At 45.9% G+C, this 19,159-nt stretch overlaps 1 protein-coding gene across 3 annotated transcripts in view; it reads left to right on the top strand.

The window, feature by feature from the left end:
• Nucleotides 1-19,159, top strand: part of phldb2b (pleckstrin homology-like domain, family B, member 2b) — a 97,624-nt gene that overhangs the window by 69,850 nt on the left and 8,615 nt on the right. Inside the window, exons 12-19 of one of the 3 annotated variants that reach the window (XM_063207411.1) lie at nucleotides 1,374-1,484; nucleotides 1,635-1,724; nucleotides 3,934-4,077; nucleotides 5,453-5,791; nucleotides 7,560-7,769; nucleotides 8,618-8,758; nucleotides 10,654-10,753; nucleotides 14,894-15,101. In XM_063207411.1, the coding sequence (XP_063063481.1) occupies nucleotides 1,374-1,484; nucleotides 1,635-1,724; nucleotides 3,934-4,077; nucleotides 5,453-5,791; nucleotides 7,560-7,769; nucleotides 8,618-8,758; nucleotides 10,654-10,753; nucleotides 14,894-15,101 (1,343 nt within the window). The remainder of the gene's footprint in view (nucleotides 1-1,373; nucleotides 1,485-1,634; nucleotides 1,725-3,933; nucleotides 4,078-5,452; nucleotides 5,792-7,559; nucleotides 7,770-8,617; nucleotides 8,759-10,653; nucleotides 10,754-14,893; nucleotides 15,102-19,159) is intronic. The other 2 variants (XM_063207412.1, XM_063207413.1) reach the window with 2 other exon arrangements.

Below are 19,159 nucleotides of genomic sequence, written 5' to 3'. Positions count from 1 at the left end.
ATATCTTGCGCTTTGGCAATACAATCACCTATTTCTCATGCCAACAAAGCACAAGTTCAGCATGCATTTAAACTTGCAACACACAATGTGTGTTCATTTGAGCTGTCTACTATGTGCGTGTCTGCAGTGCCTGAGTGTTGTGTGCTGAGTGCAAGTTTTGCTGAGTGCCAAAGTGTTTCGTGATGGAGAGAGAGAGAGAGAGAGAGAGAGACCTATAATGAATAAAGCAGCGCTGGTAGGAACGCGAGAGGAAATAGCTGCTCGATACCTAAGCTGCCGGGCTTAGCAGTGCTGCATGGTTTCCTGGAAGGCACGGCTGCTCGTCTCATCACACACAGCAGCCAATGAGGTCATAGGAAATAGAGGAATGGTGGATTCATAGCAGCCCTTTAATATTTGTTGCCCATATGTATGCATTTGAAGCAGCCAACGGGGCCATAGGAAACCATGACGCCATTTAATGCAGCATTCTAATATTTGCAGCCCATATGCGTGCATTTTATTTCATCCAGTAAATCCACACTAATGGTAGTGTTTGGTAGTGCTCAGTTATATTTTGTCTAAGGTAAAGCCCACACATAAAACTTTGTTTGGCAATTATGCAGTTTTGTTTGTTTTTCGATATCATTAAAGTTGTTGTTCTGTTGCCTGTGCCGTTTCCCTCATGTCTGTGTTGTGAGCCACATAGGAGGGAGTGCTGACACTTGGATTTCCATATTAAAAACAGGCATACGCTATAGGCTACACAGTTTAGTTTTGTAGGTCTACCTCATGGCTGTGTGTGCATTATTACAGCCTGCACAGCAGAGATTGCTGACAGTGTGTTGGGGATTATTTAATGTTAATACATACAACCATTAAAGTTCCTCTTGTCTTGGTATGCTACCTACTTCTGTGATCCACTCACACCAGAAAAAAACTGCTGACACTGTTATACTTTAATACGAAATAATTGTGACGTTTTTTTTGTTTATTGTGATGTGCTGTTGACCACTCTTGCTGACATTAATGACATGTCATATTTGTTGGTGTTAAAGCTAGCATACTGTATACATTATTGTTTTAATGAGCTGTTAACCCCATATCTGTATTATGACCCATATGGACAGACTACTGACTCTGAAGAAGTAGACCTCCCAGATTTCACAATAAATAATTATCACTGCATTGTACTGTACTCATAATACATTATTATCACTATGCTATTCCAGATTGTTTTAATGCTGTTTTAATGTTTTTTTGTTTTAATGTTTTAATGTTTACCTGTAACATGTGCCTCTCACAGGAGCGGTTGCTGTGTATGCACACTGTACTGTACTGTACTGTAGGCCTACTGTACTGTGTGTCTTAATGTACCACTGTTGTCTTTCCAGGAGAGACTGCTGACGCTGAAGAAGCAGACCACCCAGATCTCCCAGCAGGCCCAAAAGGAAAAGGAGAGCTTCATGAAGGAGAAGACCAACCTGCAGCTCATGCTACAGAGGGTGAGGAGGAGTCAAGTGAAAGCCCACCTGGGAAAGTCCCATTAGCATTGATCTACATGCATCTGTATGAGCGTCATCATAACGGATAGTGGTCATCTAATAGCAATTACTGTCATCTAATGGCACATACCTTGTTTGTTGTCCATTCAGGAGAAGGAGAACTTTGCCAATCTGGAGAGGAAGTACGCTGACCTGAGCGGTGGGCGGGGCTTCCCAGTCAATCCCAACAGCATGAAGGAGGTGAGTGAGTGACTGTTCCGGTCAGCCAATCATGGCTCAGACGTGTCGCGTCTGAGGTAAATGTCATGACTCGATGGCATTTAAATACAGCACGGTTGAATTTGGAAACAGTCAGCACCAGTCAATTATCCAGAAGTGTTTTTTTTCTCTCGCTGACTGTACAGCTTCGGTAAGCATTCTATGCTACTGGCTATTGTCCTGCTCTTGGGTTTTCCTCACTATAGATGTCTTTGCTTTGGTAGTTGCTGGAGGAGTTGTCAGTCCCAGGTTCAGAAAGTAAAATATAAATAAACACAAAAAACCTGCCACAGTTTTGATCCAACCAGTTTTAGATCAACAGTTTGTTATGAGCATTCAAGGCAGGAGCATCAGCAGATCCAATAAGTCATGTATGTTTGAAGGAAAACATGGCATGGATTTTACTGTCTGAGCCCAGGACTGACACCTGTGCCTCTGTGTTATATACACTCGCCTCCAAAAGAGTTGTCGCCTACCCATCTGTTTGGAATAACAGCTAATAACCTGACTTTCAATTAATCAATTGGCTTCAGAAGTCACTCATATGAAAGCTACAACCCTCTCGAATGAAAATGAATGTACAAAAATAAATTTCATGCACCAAAGAAAGATTGACCCTTTAATGAACACAGACAGGGCAGATTTTGACAAGACAAAAGTTTTGTCGCCTATCGAACATAATGTGAAAATGAGCAGATAAGTCACTTCAAAACACTTCAAATACGCAGATCGTGTGTCATACTTAATCACTGATTCACTCACACCTCTCCAGAAAATCAACTTTGGCCTTAGGTGTATGTTTAGGGTCATTGTAATCATGGAAAGCAACACAATGAAAATCAATGGAGTTCAATGAGAGATGGTGACATATTTGCTATTCGTAGAGCAATACATTTTTAACTTCATGATGTAATCGATGATAAAAGCCCTCACACACCAGCAGCATGCATGCAGCTCCACATAAGAGCTGTATCCCTCCCATGTTTGACTTTAGGCACCATGTATTTTTTCCAAATTCTTCACCTTTAACACCAAAGAAGTCTCTCCCACTGTCCTGTCTCAAAAAAGCCAGCCAAGAGTATGTCAGGCCTAATTCTGACAAAAATGAAGGCTAATGGGACTTATACTCTGAAGTCAAGATCCCAAGATCAACCATTTTAGAACTGATAGCATCAAAACTATATGGTGTTGGAGATGATGAATATGAAAAAGGAGAAATGGTGCATAAAGTGAAACATGGTACAAATACAGCTCTAATGAGGAGCTGCATGCATCATGCTGCAGGTGTGTGAGGGCTTTTATCATTGCTTAAATCATGAAGTTAAACATGTATTGCTCTACGAATAGCGAATATGTCACCATCTCTCATTGAACTCCATTGATTTTCATTGTGTTGCTTTCCATGATTACAATGACCCTAAACATACACCTAAGGCCAAAGTTGATTTTCTGGAGAGGTGAGAGTGATTCAGTGATTAAGTATGACACCCAAGCTGCGTATTTGAAGTGTTTTGAAGTGACTTATATGCTCATTTTCACATTATGTTCGATAAGCGACAAAACTTTTGTCTTGTGAAAATCTGCCCTGTCTGTGTTCAATAAAGGGTCAATCTTTCTTTTGTACATTCATTTTCATTCGAGAGGGTTGTAGCTTTCATATGAGTGACTTCTGAAGCCAAGTGATTAATCGAAAGTCAGGTTATTAGCTGTTTTTCCAAACAGATGGATAGGCGACAACTCTTTTGGAGGCGAGTGTAGTGTATGACACAAGGCTGCTACAGTAGCTGCTGCTCGTCTGTGAGTGGTTTAGTGTCTGTGTCTTTGTCTGTCTGTGTCTTAACGTCTGTGTGATGAATCTTCATGTACAGGTTACCTGTGACATGAGATCTTGCCGTAGTGTCAACTAGAATCAGCGAGTGTGCGTAAATGATGCAAGTGTGTTTGCGTACTACATTAAGGTCACGGCCTTGATGTATCTTCAGATTGGCTTGATGGACTGTGTGTGTGTGTGTGTGTGTGTGTGTGTGTGTGTGTGCGCGCGTGCGTGTATACGGCATGTATACGCCATCTATGGATGTGAGGTCTGCATCATTTTGAAAAAAACGTGTGAGCGTGGGCGTGATCATCTTCGAGCAGTAGTCGCCCGTGATTGGGTGTGGCCCTTCACTATTTCCCGCCCCCCATCTTCCAGGACCTTTCCTCATTGGCTGACGTGTGCCGGTTGGGCAGCGAGCCCTTCTACCTGGCCTCCTACCACCCCTACCTCCCCTCCCTCCCTGCCGACCTGTTGGCCTTCTCCTCTCTCCTCTCCTCTCTGTGCGCCAAGAGCGCCGAGGTACCACTCCAGCATGGGGCAAGCCTTGTGTTAGCACTGCATGGTACCACGCCAGCATGGGGCTAGCTTAGCTTAGCTTAGCCTACCCTTGCTTGTGTGTTAGCGCTGCATGGTCCGGACCATTAGACAAATTGGTCTTTTTCACTGTGACGACAATTTCCGATTCCAAAGCAAGAAAAATGACTACTTTTTTCCATAGGAAACAATGAGTTATGTCTATGCCAGCGGATGCTACTTTTACTGTTCTAAATGCTTTGAATCGAAGATGTCTGATGTCATGTGAAAAAGGCTAATTGGCTTGCAAACCCAGCCTATCCCAGTGTTGACGCTGCATGGTTGGGAATGTTAGGCTAGCTAACCTTGTCTTGTGCTTGGTCTGGACTGCTGGTGTTCATGATGGCGTTCTTGTTCTTTCACACTTGCATGCTAGCAGCTAACGTCAAGATGTGAATGGATGTACAGTGCATGTCTCTCAGTTTGTGTTCATAACAAGTGTGCATGTACTGCTGGCTCACACACACACAAACAAAAACTTATGTTAATTTATCATCAATCTCCCTCTCTCTCGCCCTCTCTCTCACCCTCTCTTGCCCTCTCTCGCCCTCTCTCCCTCTCTCTCTCTCTCTCTCTCTCTCTCTCTCTCTCTCTCTCTCTCTCTCTTTCTCTCTCTCTCTCTCTTTCTCTCTCTCTCTCTCTCTCCGTGTTTTAAGCATGTTGGAAGAAACGCATATATTTTTGTTCTTGTGATTGTTTTGTTCATGTTCTGCTTGCCATCACCCCTCTAAATGGATATAAAAGTTTATTTTGTGTGCCCTCCCATAAGCCAGCTGATAACCATATCCCATCGCCCAGAGGCCTGATGTCATGGCATGTACTGACTGACGCACCATAACTGAAACCATGTGTGTGCATTTAACCCCTAACCTGCCTGACCTGTGTGCATCTGTCTGTTTGTCTGTCTTGTTTTTCTGCTGTCCTCTTACCCCTTCTGTCCATCCCCAATTTCCCCCTCCTCTTCTCTTTCTTTCTTTTTTTGTCTTTATCTTTTCTTTCTCTTTTCCTTTTGGCCCTGTTCTGTGCCCTCTCTCTGTGTCTCCTTTTCTTCCTCTGCCTCTGCCTCCCTCTCCCTCTTTCTCCCTGTCTCTATCACTCTCTCTTTCCATCTCTCACTCTTTTTTCTCTGTCTGTTCTCTGTTTCCTCCTCTCCTTCTCTCTCTCTCTTCCGCTCCCCCTTTTCTCTTTTTTCACTCTCTCATCCCCCATCGTTCTTGTTTTGCCTTCCATTTCCATTCCCACCCCTCCAAACACCCCTGCCTGGTGTCCTCCTCCTCCTCCTCCTCCTCCTCCTCCTCCTCCTCCTCCTCCTCCTCCACAGGGCTATGTGACGGTCACAGAGCTGAGTGAGCTCTACTCTCAGCTGGGTGTGGAACCCCCCCTGGTGGCCTCCACCCCTGTCACTGCCCCCCTCCCTCACTCAGACTCACACTCTGGCCTAGACCCAGATTTTCACCTCCCAGGCCCAGACTCGGAGTCATTCCTCCCAGGCCAGGGCCTCCTCCACTTGGACTCCTCTCCCCCAGAGACCCCCTCCCCTGCTGGGGCAGATGCAGAGTCTGATCCCCTGCCCAGCCCCGGGTCTGGGTCTTTGTTCGGTGCTGACACTGGTGGTCCAGGTGCCGGTGCTGAGGAGAAAAACTGCAACGCAGAGGAAGAGGTCTGTGGTGTACTGTACAGTACATGTGCGTATGCGCGTGTGTGTGTGTGCATGTGTGAGCCTATGTTTGTACTTGGTTCCAAGATGGCGTGTCTGTGTGTGTGTGTCAGATGTGTGGTGATGGGACAGTGTGGCAGTGTGTGTGAAGCAGTGAGACAAATATGAGGGAAGGGGGCATATTGTGTGGGAGATCCCTTTGATGTCTTTGGCACAGAGCACAGGTACAGTATATGGCAGTGAGGACCTGTGAAGCCAGCTTGTGTTAAAGTGGACAGCAGTGCATATTGTAAGCTGTACATGTGAAATGGCCACTTTGTGTGGGAAGCCTTAGTTGCTGTAGGCGAGAAAAAGGTGCTTCACACAAGACAGACCCGGCCTGTTTTCTCCTTGCTTATTCTCTAATATCAGCACTCTCACTTCCTTTCTGCCTGCTCTGTCTCTATTTACCCTTTTTCTTTTCAAATTGTGTGCCTCTCTTGCTTTTTCTTTTTCTATTTGTACAGTTTCTTTCTGTAAGCAGCCCTTTTCTGTTCTCTGTGCTAGTGGAAGCCATCTTCCTGGCAACATCTTCACAGAGCACAAGGCCAAACTACACTAAGCTAGTAATTAGAGGGAATCGCTTTATTTCAGAAATGACATTCTGCAATTTCCAATTGAGACGTGTGCCAGAAGTAAACCCTAAGAAAACTGTTGTACAAACTTAGTGATTCATCATTTCTCCAAACGCCAGACAATATTTAGACATAGCCAACGATCATGAAAATGAAAGGAGATGGGGGGTGGAGCGCACCGTTGTGCAGTGCGCTAAGCCCCACACATTTGGGCCTGCATGGCCAAGCGGTCCCAAGTTCAGGTCTGGCCTGAGTCATTTCCCAGCCCTGATCCATCTCTCTACCACCCATTTCCTGTCATCTCTTCAATGTCGCTGTCAAAGAAAGGCATAAAAAGCCCCAAAATATAAATATAAAAAAATAAATTAAAGGTTCCAGCCTACTTGCGCTGACAGGGTTAGCTACTCCTTACTCGTATACACTGTGTTTAGCCCTAGACGGGTTATATGACTTTTTAATAGGTTTTATTTCTGTTATGAAGAAGGTGTTACAATCATGTCATCATGACACCATGGCACCAAAAGAAATGGATTGAATTGGATTGAACATTTGCTGCTGTTTTTTGTGTCAGTCACCTTTTGGGTTCAGCAAATTACCTATGTTTACTTAAATCCTATTGTACTCCTACAAGCTGTACATGCAGTTATATATTTCAGTAACAGACCTCAAAATGTCTTGCGCTCAAAAAGCCCTTTTCTAAATGTAGTAGTGGGTGTTAGTAGACCATCTATTTAACTGGCTTTAGTTACATACAGTAGGAAGGCTGCTATATTAGGGCTACATACATTTGCACATTATGTTAGGACATCAAACTGCATATTTGCTGTAAGGCTACAAATAAAAGGGGAGGTCCCGAGACAGATGGCCTTACTTGACCTTCTCTTTTGACTTTGACCTCCATGGTTACCCTTTCATGCAGAGGGGATCGCAGGCGATCCCATTCACACTATTTGATGCATAACTAAAGCATAACAACATTGCTTTGACATTGCAGAGAGTCTTAACAGATTAAGACATCTAACAGATTAAGACATGGTCACTCACTACCCTTTTGGTGACAATACGGTTCTAATAGAGGCTCTCCATGAAAGGGTTGAGTTAATCCTCTCTTTCTCTCTCCTTCCTTCCTTCCTCCCTTCCTTCCTTCCTTCCTAAAGGTTTATCTCTCTCCCTGTCCTCTACCTCTGGTCTGCCCCTCCTCTTCCTCCTCCTCTTCCTCCTGCTGTCGTGCGGTCCCCAAGCCGGCCGCTGCCTCGGTGCACTGGCCTGAGGACATGGTGACCTACGTCAGCCCCTCTCCTCCTCCTCCTCCCTCCTCTGACTCTCCTCCTCCACTGCCCGCCAAAAAGCGCAGCAGTCGCAGGCAGGTAATAATGTGTGCGTGTGCGTGTGCGTGTGCGTGTGCGTGTGCGCTCGCACTGCGCATGTGTGTGTGTGTCTGCATGCAGGCTGTGTGTGAGCAAGTGGGCCATCTTTGCAACGGTCACATTTGTGTCGACGGGTAATTTATTCTGAAGTGTGCACACAAATAAAGAAGTGAAATATGTGTCCGTGTGTTTATGTTTGTGTCTGTGTTTTTGTCTGTGTCTTTGACTGAGCCTGATGACCTGTATACTGTCTGTATGTCAGCTTTGTTTTTCTTGTGTGTACATAGCAGAGACGACCCTTACAGACCATGTGCACATGTGGTTTTGCAGTGTGCATGTGTGTGTTCAAGGCCATGCAGTGGAGTATGTGTGTCTGTGTGTGTGTGTGTTGGGGGGGGGATAGGGGGCAGTACTGTAGTGTGTTTTGGCAGAAGACGTTGCTGAGCTCACATCTCACTTGGGCTACATTCCATTATCCAAACTCCCGTCCTCGACCCATACTTGTGGCACTTCTATGACGCCCCGCTTCCGTGGAGTAAACAATAAAGTTTCCCTGCTGTCAGCCTAGCCACAACAACTTTTGGGGGACTTTTCCCCATTCAACATCCCAATTCTAAATGAGGCAATGTCCTTGAATTGCGCTTTTGCAAGATATTGAATTAAACTTCTGTCGTCAGTGACTTCTTGCAACATCATCACAAGGCCACATTACAAGCATTACAAGCACAAGGGAGGATGGGAGTTAGGATAATGGAAAGGACCCTTGCATGTGCCATTTCTAACTCTCTTGTTTTCCTCTATGTCTCTGTCTGTCTGTCCGCCTGTGTCTGCCTGTTTGTTTCCTGCAGCACTTCCGCACCCTAGAGGAGAGGAAGAGGAATGGCAGGGATGGGGGATCCCACCAGAGCGATACTCTTCCCCGCAAGAGGAGCCAGAACAGCCTGACTGCCCAGTTCGGCAGCTCCACACTGGGACGCAACGCCACTAAGGTGAGGAGCAGGGACTAGTACTAGTTATTTTGGTGCACCAGGCAAGCACTGAAGGCAATTTTTTACCATAAATAATTTGCCTTTTTATTGACTGACATCATAAAACATAGTGTGGCACATCTGATCTGGCACAGCTTATAAGCTAAATTCATTTTTTTATCATTGTTAAAGGAGAATTCCGGCCAGTTTGGATTAATATCCCATCTTGGGTGGACCGAGGGAAAGGGATGAAAGGCAAAACCGCGAGAAATTTTCATGCCTGCTGCGCAAAGTTGTTCAATTGCGCTGTTTTCGGTTAAAACCTGACCCTTCGGGCACGTAATTGACCTGTTTTAAAGCTCCTAGCGTACATTAAAACCCTTTTGAACGCTTTGGCCGTGGTGTGTGGGTCCATACAAGTCGATCTAGTGGTTCACATTTCCATTAGGTAGCATAGGTGACGTCACGGTGTCACATGACTCCTGGAAGGAATAATTCTTTATCTGTAACAAATATTCTGGTTCGAAAAAGATAACCATGGCCACCAAACTCTTCAATTGAACTACCCCAACGGAGGATCCATCTAAAAATATCAAACAGTATATTACGACAGCGCCTCTCTTTCTCGCTTATGTATAATAACTGGAAGAGCGAATGGCGTTCCTTCCAGGAGTCATGTGACACCGTGACGTCACTACACTGCGTTCAGTGACAGAGAAGTGAATCTGCGCGACAATAACAACTCAGGGCATGAAAACATGTGAATATGTTTCTTGTGGCTCGTCTTTGGTGGACAAAAATAAAATGGATTACTATGAAGTATCACTTTGGCGAACCATTTTGCGGACGTAGTTGGAAGGCGGAAGCTGAAAGAGGTAGGTGCGCCACTTTCGAAAACTCCTGTTGTATCGTACCTTTGCTACCTAATGGAAATGTGAACCACTAGATCGACTTGTATGGACCCACACACCACGGCCAAAGCGTTCAAAAGGGTTTTAATGCACGCTAGGAGCTTTAAAACAGGTCAATTACGTGCCCGAAGGGTCAGGTTTTAACAGAAAACAGCGCAATTGAACAACTTTGCGCAGCAGGCATGAACATTTCTCGCGGTTTTGCCTTTCATTCCTTTCCCTCGGTCCACCCAAGATGGGATATTAATCCAAACTGGCCGGAATTCTCCTTTAAGTTTCATGTTTTATTTTGCTTGATGTTCTAATTATGGCGCCCCCAAGACACTTGGCATCCTAGGCGATTGCCTGGTCTGCCTAGGCCTAGCGCCGGCCCTGGTGAGGGAAGAGAGATGGACAAAGTGGGTTAGAGACGGACAGTTTCTTTGACGAGCAGGGAATCAGTAAGATGTGACAGAACAGTCTCACCGCCCAGTTTAGCAGCTTCACACTGAGACGCAATGAGAGTGAGAGCGAGCGAGAGAGAGAACTGCCTCCCAGCCCAGTTTAGCTCCTCCACTCTGGGATGCAATGCCAACAAGGTGAGGAGAGGGAGAAAAGTCAGGAAGAGAGACAGACAGAAGAGGCAGCCAGACAGATGGACAGACGCATAGCCAGCCCTGCTTTTTCAAACAAGCAGGGAGCAGATATAAATCACATGAATATTATTATATTATTATTATATTGTGTACACACACTGCCTTGCAAAGCCAAATGGTGTTGCATAACAAGGCATTTTCATCAGTTTGGATGTGTGCACATTACGGAGTATAGTCCTCAATTAGTGTGCTTCAAAATGAAAGGTCTTCATTCTTTCCATCCATCTCTTCTTTCCTCACCGGCTCTTTTCCTTTTCCCTCTGATCTTGTTTTTCTGTCTCTCTGGTTTCTGGTCCTCTTTCTTTTTTTCTTTCTAACTGTTTGTGTGCTCTCTCTCTCTCTCTCTCTCTCTATCTCTCTCTCTCTCTAGCCTCACATGCCGTTGGCCCAGAGCTCTAGTTGTGGGAGTATGTTGACCCGTGCTCTCACCGTTCCCTCCAAAGACCTGGAGCCACGCCGTCTGCACAAGGGTGAGTGGCACGCGCACACGCACGCACGCACACACACACACACACACACACACACACACATACACACACGCGCACACACGCGCACACACGCACAAATGAGTCTCTCCTTCTCGCTCCCCATAAACACAGGCATATGCACACTTAATCTTTCACACAGTACCTCTCTACCAGAATTATTCAGAAGTTTCTGGATTCCTCCACTCTGTCTTAACTGAGGGTGGGGGTCACAGAGTTCACATCAAGTCAACAGTCTCTTTAAAAAGTCAAATTCCCTTGTTTTTCTAGTGCACTGAAGAAGCTTTTATTTTCATGTAGATCAGTTAAACAACTGTTTGTATTACACCACAGATTTTTGGTTAGTAAAACTATTGGAACAAATTATTTTTTGTCTTTGTAATGGGGGGGGGGGGGGGGCACAGTTTGTTTACAATTCAATATACTCCAAAGATCATCCTGAAGGTTATGCTACATCAGCAGACACCTTACAACACAGCACTAACTTTTGCAATGATACTTAAGTATGTGAAGATGTCAGAAGGGGCTGAACAAAAAAAAGCTGCGTTATTGTTTACTGACAAGTCAAGGCTCATCTGCTTGTTGAAATGGGCAGGAATTCTCCCTTAAATGCAATTAGTCATGTCACATGTCCATGCCATGCCACTGTTGTAATCACTACTGATGAGGCACAGACAGTATTGTATTATCGCTGTGTGCACGTCTTCCTCTTTCTCTCTCTTTTTTGCTTTCTGTCTTCTGTCTTTCTCTGCTGTCAGTTATTTCTTTCGGTCATTTCTGTCAGTTCTTTCTTTCTTTCTTGCTTTCTTTTCTACTTTCTTTCTTGCTTGCTTTCTTTCTTGTCATTCTCATTTATCCTCATTCTATAATTTTCTCTGTTTGTGTTGTTGTCTGTGGCTTTCGCTGGTCTGCTTCTCTAACCATGTTGAACGGAAACACCTGACTATATTTATGCTCTGTGGAACAGCACGGCCACTCGTGTTCCGATTTCGTGTCGCCGTCTGCCTATCCTGACCTTTGACCTTAGTTGACACTGGACACTTCGCATATCAGCCCCTTCCAAGCCCCTCTGGCTGTTTGGTATGGGTGTCATGACACTAAATACCCATAATTCCAGGATGTCAAGTCTGTCTCCACACGGCTTCATTAGCAGAGCCTACAGCTGTGTGGGTGGCTAAAAGGATTTGGCTCCTCATGCTGTCGGGATCTAGTCTGGTTTTACTATACCCCTGTAATAATTACATTCAAATAGAGGATCTGGAACGGCTGAATTGAGAAACGCTCAGTCCAGACATAATGTGAAAGGGTAATTATTTTGGAATGGAGCTTATCTTTGGCAAGGACAAGCTAGTCCGGTTCAGAGGCAATGAAAAAAAAGAATGTGATGCTAAGATATCGGTCATATAAAAAAAGGATGTCCAGTTTCTTACAACCTAGCCCCGACTACCATGACCTGGATTCACGACCGGTTCTTCTGAGACTAGTTTCAGAAGCAGCCCACCCCTGTGCTTATACTGCTTCGTTTCCCAGTGACTGTTCAGGGTTTTGAGATGGACATTAACACGGCTAGATTATGAATATTCTGATCCAACAGTCGCCACAGCCTGGCTCAGGCAAGTAATGGTAAAAGCCAAAGCTGCTTTAGTGAGACCTCATGAATTGAACCCCTGACCTGGGTACAGCTGAACTATTCCGTCTCCAGGGATGGAAGTTTCACAAAAGTCGTTTGTGTATGTGCATTGGCATTTGTGCTAAACAATAGCATCTGGCAGTGTAGCTGTGATTATAATTGTATAAATGGAATGTGATTTTTTTGGTGGGGTTGTTTGATTGAGATCGAATGCTGTTTTTTTCTTGGTATTTCTAGCGTGTTTGGGGGAGTCGTAATTCAAAGCGTCACTTCTCCAAAATAGGACCATCTGATGTGCCAACCATAGCGGTTCTAAATAGGAACATGATTTGCCTATCACATCTGTTCCAAAGACAGAGCAGACCTGATAAACAGACCATATAAGGGCATGCTATTGTCCAATGGGAGATGAGCTTTAACCTCCGATGGAACCTCTTTGGGGTTTGATTATTTCCTGGTGGAGATAAAAGAGGAATGCAGGGAAGATAAAAGATGGAGGACAGAGGATGGAGGAAGCATTCTCAAAAGTGGGTCTTTATCAGTCGAATCGCTCAAGTCCTTCTCGCAAAATACATTATGTGGATTCATTTTAGAGCATATGTCTGTCTGTTTGTGTTGGTCAGTCGTTAGATTGACTTAGGAAGTAAAGTTAACCAAGTGCCAGACCAAATGCAATTAGACAGACAGACAGACAGACAGACAGACAGACACAGACAGACAGAGAGACAGACACAGACAGAGAGACAGACACAGACAGAGAGACAGAGACAGACAGAGAGACAGAGACAGACAGAGAGACAGACAGAGAGACAGAGACAGACACAGACACAGACAGAGAGACAGACACAGACAGAGAGACAGACACAGATAGAGAGACAGACACAGACACAGACACAGAGACAGACACAGACACAGACAGAGAGACAGAGACAGAGACAGACAGACAGACAGAGAATACAGTATGTATGTGTTTGTTTGTGTGTGAGAGAGTAAATATGTGTTTGTGTGTGAGTGTAGGGGGTCATTCCCGAGTGGCAGGTCATCAGTGGGGTGGATCCCTCTCCGTTGCCATTGGCGTGGTGATGCTATCATGGCTCCCCTGGCCCCTCACGTCCGCTTCCTAAGACCAGGCTCTGCCATTGGGAACCAACGACACATACAGCCACCCGTCTGTCCTGTTAGTACACCCAGGCAACACACATACAACACAGCTTTCTGGATCATCTCAAAATACGGACCTCCTTCAGTAAAACCTCTGTTGTTTTTGTATTCGTACAACTTTCGGAATTGTACTTTGGACGACGTTTGGACTGTCTTAACCTCCCAATTGAAGATCTGGTCCAATGTTGGATTACAATGGTGAAGGAACAGATTTAGGGTGCAGGTTAAGTCTGTTCTATCGATTCAGTCGATTGGTTGCGGGTGGTCGCTGTTGGCCAAGGGGCGTCTGTAACTAAAGCATTTTAAAAGTGGCAGGGTTCTGTGACCCGAGAGAGATCCCTCGGACGGGATCGGTTGGCGGCGCCGGAGGGCACGTTGGTGGGGCAGGTGCCTTCAGAGGGGGTGTTGATGTGGGCAGGGGGCATGGAGAAGCACTTCTGCATGGGAAAGGAGCGTCTCACTCAGGTGAGGTTGAAAATTGTTTTCTTCCAAGGATAGGACAGAGGATTGATTTTTTTTTTTTTTTTTTTTTTTTTTTAATTCAATGGCAAGATTACATTTCAACCATTGTCTTCATCAGACAAGAATCTGATTAAGACAACTGTCGAAACGTAATCCAGCCATGGAATATATACATATTTTTAATCAAAGATAAAAGGATTTTAAGTATGCGGACTCATCACTTCAGTTTCTCACTCAGGTGCCTGAAACCTCCTCTTGTCATTGGAATGCCCATTTTTGTGCTCACAGCACTGCCACAAGCATAACAGTGTGTGATTTGGAAATGGTGGGTATACTACCCTTTATTAGCTTTAACTGATGATGATTATATTCATGTGTTGGTAGTCCCTTGCTGCTATTGTCTATTTGATCCACTGGATCTTGTTGAGGGGGTTCTGTACCCCACTCTTTGTCAAAAGAGGCAGCCTTTGTTCAACCACTTGGTACTAAAGGGCGAGGACATGCACTTATTTAATGTGAATGTGTGGCCCTACCATGGCTCTAACGGCAGGGGCTGCTACTCCGGCGACCCGGGTTCAATGCCGGCCCAGCTCATTTGCCAATCCTTTCTCGCCTCTCTTTCCCCATTTGTTTCCTGTCTCTCTCGTACTGTACTGTCACAAACAAAGTCATAAAAAGACCAAAAAATATCTTTTAAAAATGTGAATGTGTTGCATATTTGAGCAGTCTTTGTAGTCAGTCTATTAAACTATTTGACTGTTACCCCCTCCACCCCTTCCTGCAATCCCCCCCTCTCTCTCTTCCTCTCATTCCCTCCCTCTCTCCATCTGTATCCATCTCACCACCCTCTCTCCATGGCCCCCTCCCTCCAGGCCACAGTCAGCAGCAGGTAGGGGAGGAACCCCGCATGCGTCTGGCCGACCTGCCCGGCCGCTCCACCTCCCAGACCAACGTCTACCTGGACTCCTTCTCCTACCAGGAGGGCGGCGGTAGCGGGCGCGCCTACGACACGCTCAGCGTAGACAGCTCCGACAGCATGGACACCAGCATCTCCGCATGCTCACCTGACAACATCTCCAGGTGAGAGAAATGCACACACACACACACACACACACACACACACACACACACACACACACACTCACACACGCACGCACACACACACACACACACACACACACACACACACACACCACACACACACACACCCCTACAAACACACTTTCTCACACACATTCTCACATTCTCCCTCCTGCTGCAAGCCATTCAAGAACTGTGTGTGTGCGTATGCGTGTGTGTTGTATACAGTGGAACTGGTGCGTGTGTGTTTATGTCCAAGGGGCGTCTGTGTGTTTGGGTTTGCTTTGCATTACATGTACATATGGAATTATTTCTGTCCCCATCTCTTTGTAGTTCACTCTTTTGCTTTGCTTTGCACAAGTTTAGTTTCACCCACATCTCTACCCTACCCCCCCCCCCCCCACACACACACACACACACACACACACACACGCTACCCTACACCCCCCCCCACACTCACACACACACACACACACAATCTCCACCCTACACCCCCCCACACTCTCACACACACACACACACAATCTCCACCCTACACCCCCCCCACACACACTCTCACACACACACACACACAATCTACTCCCCCCCACACACTCACACACACACACACACACAATCACTACATACTTCACCCCCCCCCCCCAACCTCCCCCCTACACCCCTCCTCTGTTTCCCCTGCCCAGCCCTGGGTCTTAACCACACATACTGATCACATGAGCTCATACAAGTCAGTTTGTCACTGTTTCTCATTCCCTCTACTTCCAACGGGAATTGGGAACGAGTTTCACCATAACACACTCATGATTAAATGTTGCCCCACATGAAAAAAAATGTAATCTTAAAAATGAAATGTCTGCATGCACTTTAGATCTTTTGTTCCAAGTGATAATGGCTAAAGCTTTCAGCTGACAGACCTTCCTCAAGGCAACATATCCAGGGGGAATAAAACCACAAAGCGAAGTGGGCATTTGTGTCAAACATGGCGTGGGTGTGTGAAAAGGATGGCGCTTTTAACTGCACGGATTAAAAGGGGTGAGAAGAATGTGCGGGACATTTATTACAAACACTGACTGATAAAGGCCATGGTCGCGGAGAAGAGAAAAAAGAAACTCTTGGTTGAGATAATTATGCTTTTAAGAGTGTGTGTGTGCGCATGCTTGTGTGTGTGTGTGCGCGCGCGTGTGTGCGCGCGCGTGTGTGCGCGCGCGCCAGAGCGGTGTGTGTGTACCCAGAGCGTCGAGGCTTCTTGTGTGTAGTGAGTGATAAGCTGGTGTGCAGTAATGTAAGCTCTATGCCAGATGTAATGTGAAGATGTCTGCAAGATGGTACCTGGGACACTTGCTGTGTGTGTGTCCATGTGTCTGTCTGTGAGTGTTTCCGTGTGTGATTTGAAGAGCGCACCACTATGATGGCAGGGCAGGGCTAAGAGAGAGGGGTGTATTGTAGTGTGTGTGTGTGTGGGGGGGGTGTATATGTGAGGAACAGGAGTAAGGGGAGGGTTGGGGTATATTTTGGGGGGAATAAGGTAGGGGTGTATTGTAGTGGAGAGGTGGGGGATATTTTAGAGGAGGGACTGTAGGTGGAGCAAGAGACATGGGGGCTGGGGGGCTATATTTTGGAGGAGGTGGACACACGGAATACATATGGTGGTCCTATGTGCAGGGCCGGATTAATGCACAGGCTAGGGGCTCCCGCCTGCCAGGGGCCCCCTGATTGGTCAAAAATGAAAAAGTGCAGAATTGTGACAAGATGCAATATTGAAAAAGAGGGGGGGGATTTTGGAGGGGGTTGACATAAGGGGTAAAAGTGGTGGACCGGCCATGTGTGTGTGCAGTGTGCAGGGGGGCCTGCCCCTTGGAGGCGAGTGAGCGTCTCGTGTTTCAGGCTGGAGCGGTTGGTTAGAAGGAAGCAGATTCAGACCTTTTGTTCCCTCTCATTTTTGAATGTAATCAGCCCCAGAGTCAGAGCCCGCACATATTCCTTGTGTGTGTGTGTGCAGGGGGGGGGCAGATTGTGTGTGTGTGGAGGGGGGGTGGTCCACACATGTTCATGGATCTTTGTCTCTTGTGCGCGCACTTTTTTCCCTCTCCATCTCCCCCTCTCTCCTTTTCTCTCTACCTCTCTCTCCCTCTCTCTCTCCACACACACATGCACTCACTCACTCACGCATTCTGCACGGCTGGTTCTTGGCTGCAGCCGTTGGCTTGTTGTGAGCCTGGTGTAGTGTAGTCTGGTCTGGTCCAGAGCGGAGGAGACATGTTCCAGGTAGAGATGAGCACCTTGCCGCAGATACACTGGTAAGAAATCGCAACACCTGAGTACTAGAGTGGGAGTTGAAAACATGTAGTGAGGGTAAGGACAGATGTTTGCATGCATCAGGGTTATGTCTCAGATACCGGTAACTTATGGCAACACCTGGGGACTGTAGAGTGAGAGCTTGAGAGATGTAGTGAGGATAAGGATGGATGGATGCATGCATTGTCTCAGATACATATGGCAACACCTGGGATGCACAGAACAGGAGTAATATGAGTAGAGAGAGGAGAAAAGAAAGAAGATGGGCATGTTTTTGTATGTATGCATTGAAATGAGGGGAAAGATGGACAGAACACCAGGCTTTTCTAGACGAAGGTAAGGCTGTAGAGAGGGGAAAACAGAGATTGATGGAGGAAGAGATGGAGAAATGTGTGAGAGAAGGATGGGTAAAACAACAGGGAGGCTAAAGTTTTGGACTGAGGAGTCAGACTCGGCACACTTTTTTATTCTCCTTAAAAAATCGGTCAGCCTTTGTCCCATACCTTTACCTGGGATGTGCATAATCTCCACCCTCAATAGACCAACAGGCTTCTGTAGATGTCAACATGTTAAAAAACAGAAGGAGCAGATGGAAGAAGAGTCAATAAGATGTGTGCAGGTATTCAGGAAGATGGACTGGGTGAGAACGGAAGTAAAATGAGATGGTAGAAGGAGATTGACCGTTGCACATATGCAAAGAAGAGGTGGACTGATGTGCATGTGCATACACATGGATTGTGTTGAGTATTTCTAAACAAGACTTGTAAGTAGGCTACTGTACTGTAAACGAGGACTGAGGTATCACGAATGTTCAGTACACCACACATGAATGTTGGCTCCAAGAAAAAAGAAAGAAAGAAAGAAAGAAAATGCAGTATTCTGTCTACAGTGTTTGAAATTTTGTCATTGATCAAGTTTACCTGCCTTACACCTGTACCTGTATCCCTGAAGGCTTGTGCACAAGGGCTTTCCTGTACAAGGACGGAGGTGTCTTTTCCATGCCAGTGGCGTTCAGAGAGGAAGGGGGTGTGGGCGGACTAGAAGGTCATCCACGTATGCCAATAAGGAGTTATGGGTGGGATGGAGGGAGAAGGAGAAGTAGATGGAAATGACAAGTATATGCCAGTACAGTTCATTTGGAAATACTTGTAGCAAATCAGAGGTGTAATTGGAAAAAAAATCTGGTGGATGCTCTATGGTTCAAGGTAATTTTTGTCCAAAGGCACTCGAAAATATACTGTAGTGAAAATGCCTTGGTGAAGAAAAGTGTTCTTTTCAACTACTTTTGGACTTTAATTTGATATTGGAATTTCGAATTTGTTTTGAATTTGAGAAGAGAGATGTAATGAGAGAGCAACAGAGATGCAAAGAGTAAGGAAGAGAAAATGATGGGCAGGCAGAGAAGGAGAGAGGGAGAGAGTAGGAGATCTGCCAGAGTGGGGATTAGCGTGGTGTGTGCTAATGGGCTGCTATTAGTCTCCGCTAGTGTCATGTGCCGTGGCTGATGTTATGTCTGTCTGCGGGGGTAGATCCTGTCTCGTGGTCTGGATGGGCACCTCAGACTAGTATTTGTATGTGTGCGTGTAAGTATGTGTGTGCGTGTAAGTATGTGTGTGCGTGTAAGTGTGTGTGTGTGTGTGTGTGTGTGTGTGTGTGTGTGTGTGTGTGTGTGTGTGTGTGTGTGTGTGTGTGTGTGTGTGTGTGTGTGTGTGTGTGTGTGTGTGTGTGTGTGTAAATGTCTGTTTATAACTTGGGTTGGTAGA

Source organism: Engraulis encrasicolus, chromosome 9 (assembly GCF_034702125.1).
Source record: "Engraulis encrasicolus isolate BLACKSEA-1 chromosome 9, IST_EnEncr_1.0, whole genome shotgun sequence".
Taxonomy (NCBI): Eukaryota; Metazoa; Chordata; class Actinopteri; order Clupeiformes; family Engraulidae; genus Engraulis; species Engraulis encrasicolus.
Note: the sequence above shows the minus strand (reverse complement) of the source record. Positions and strands in the feature narration are given on the sequence as shown.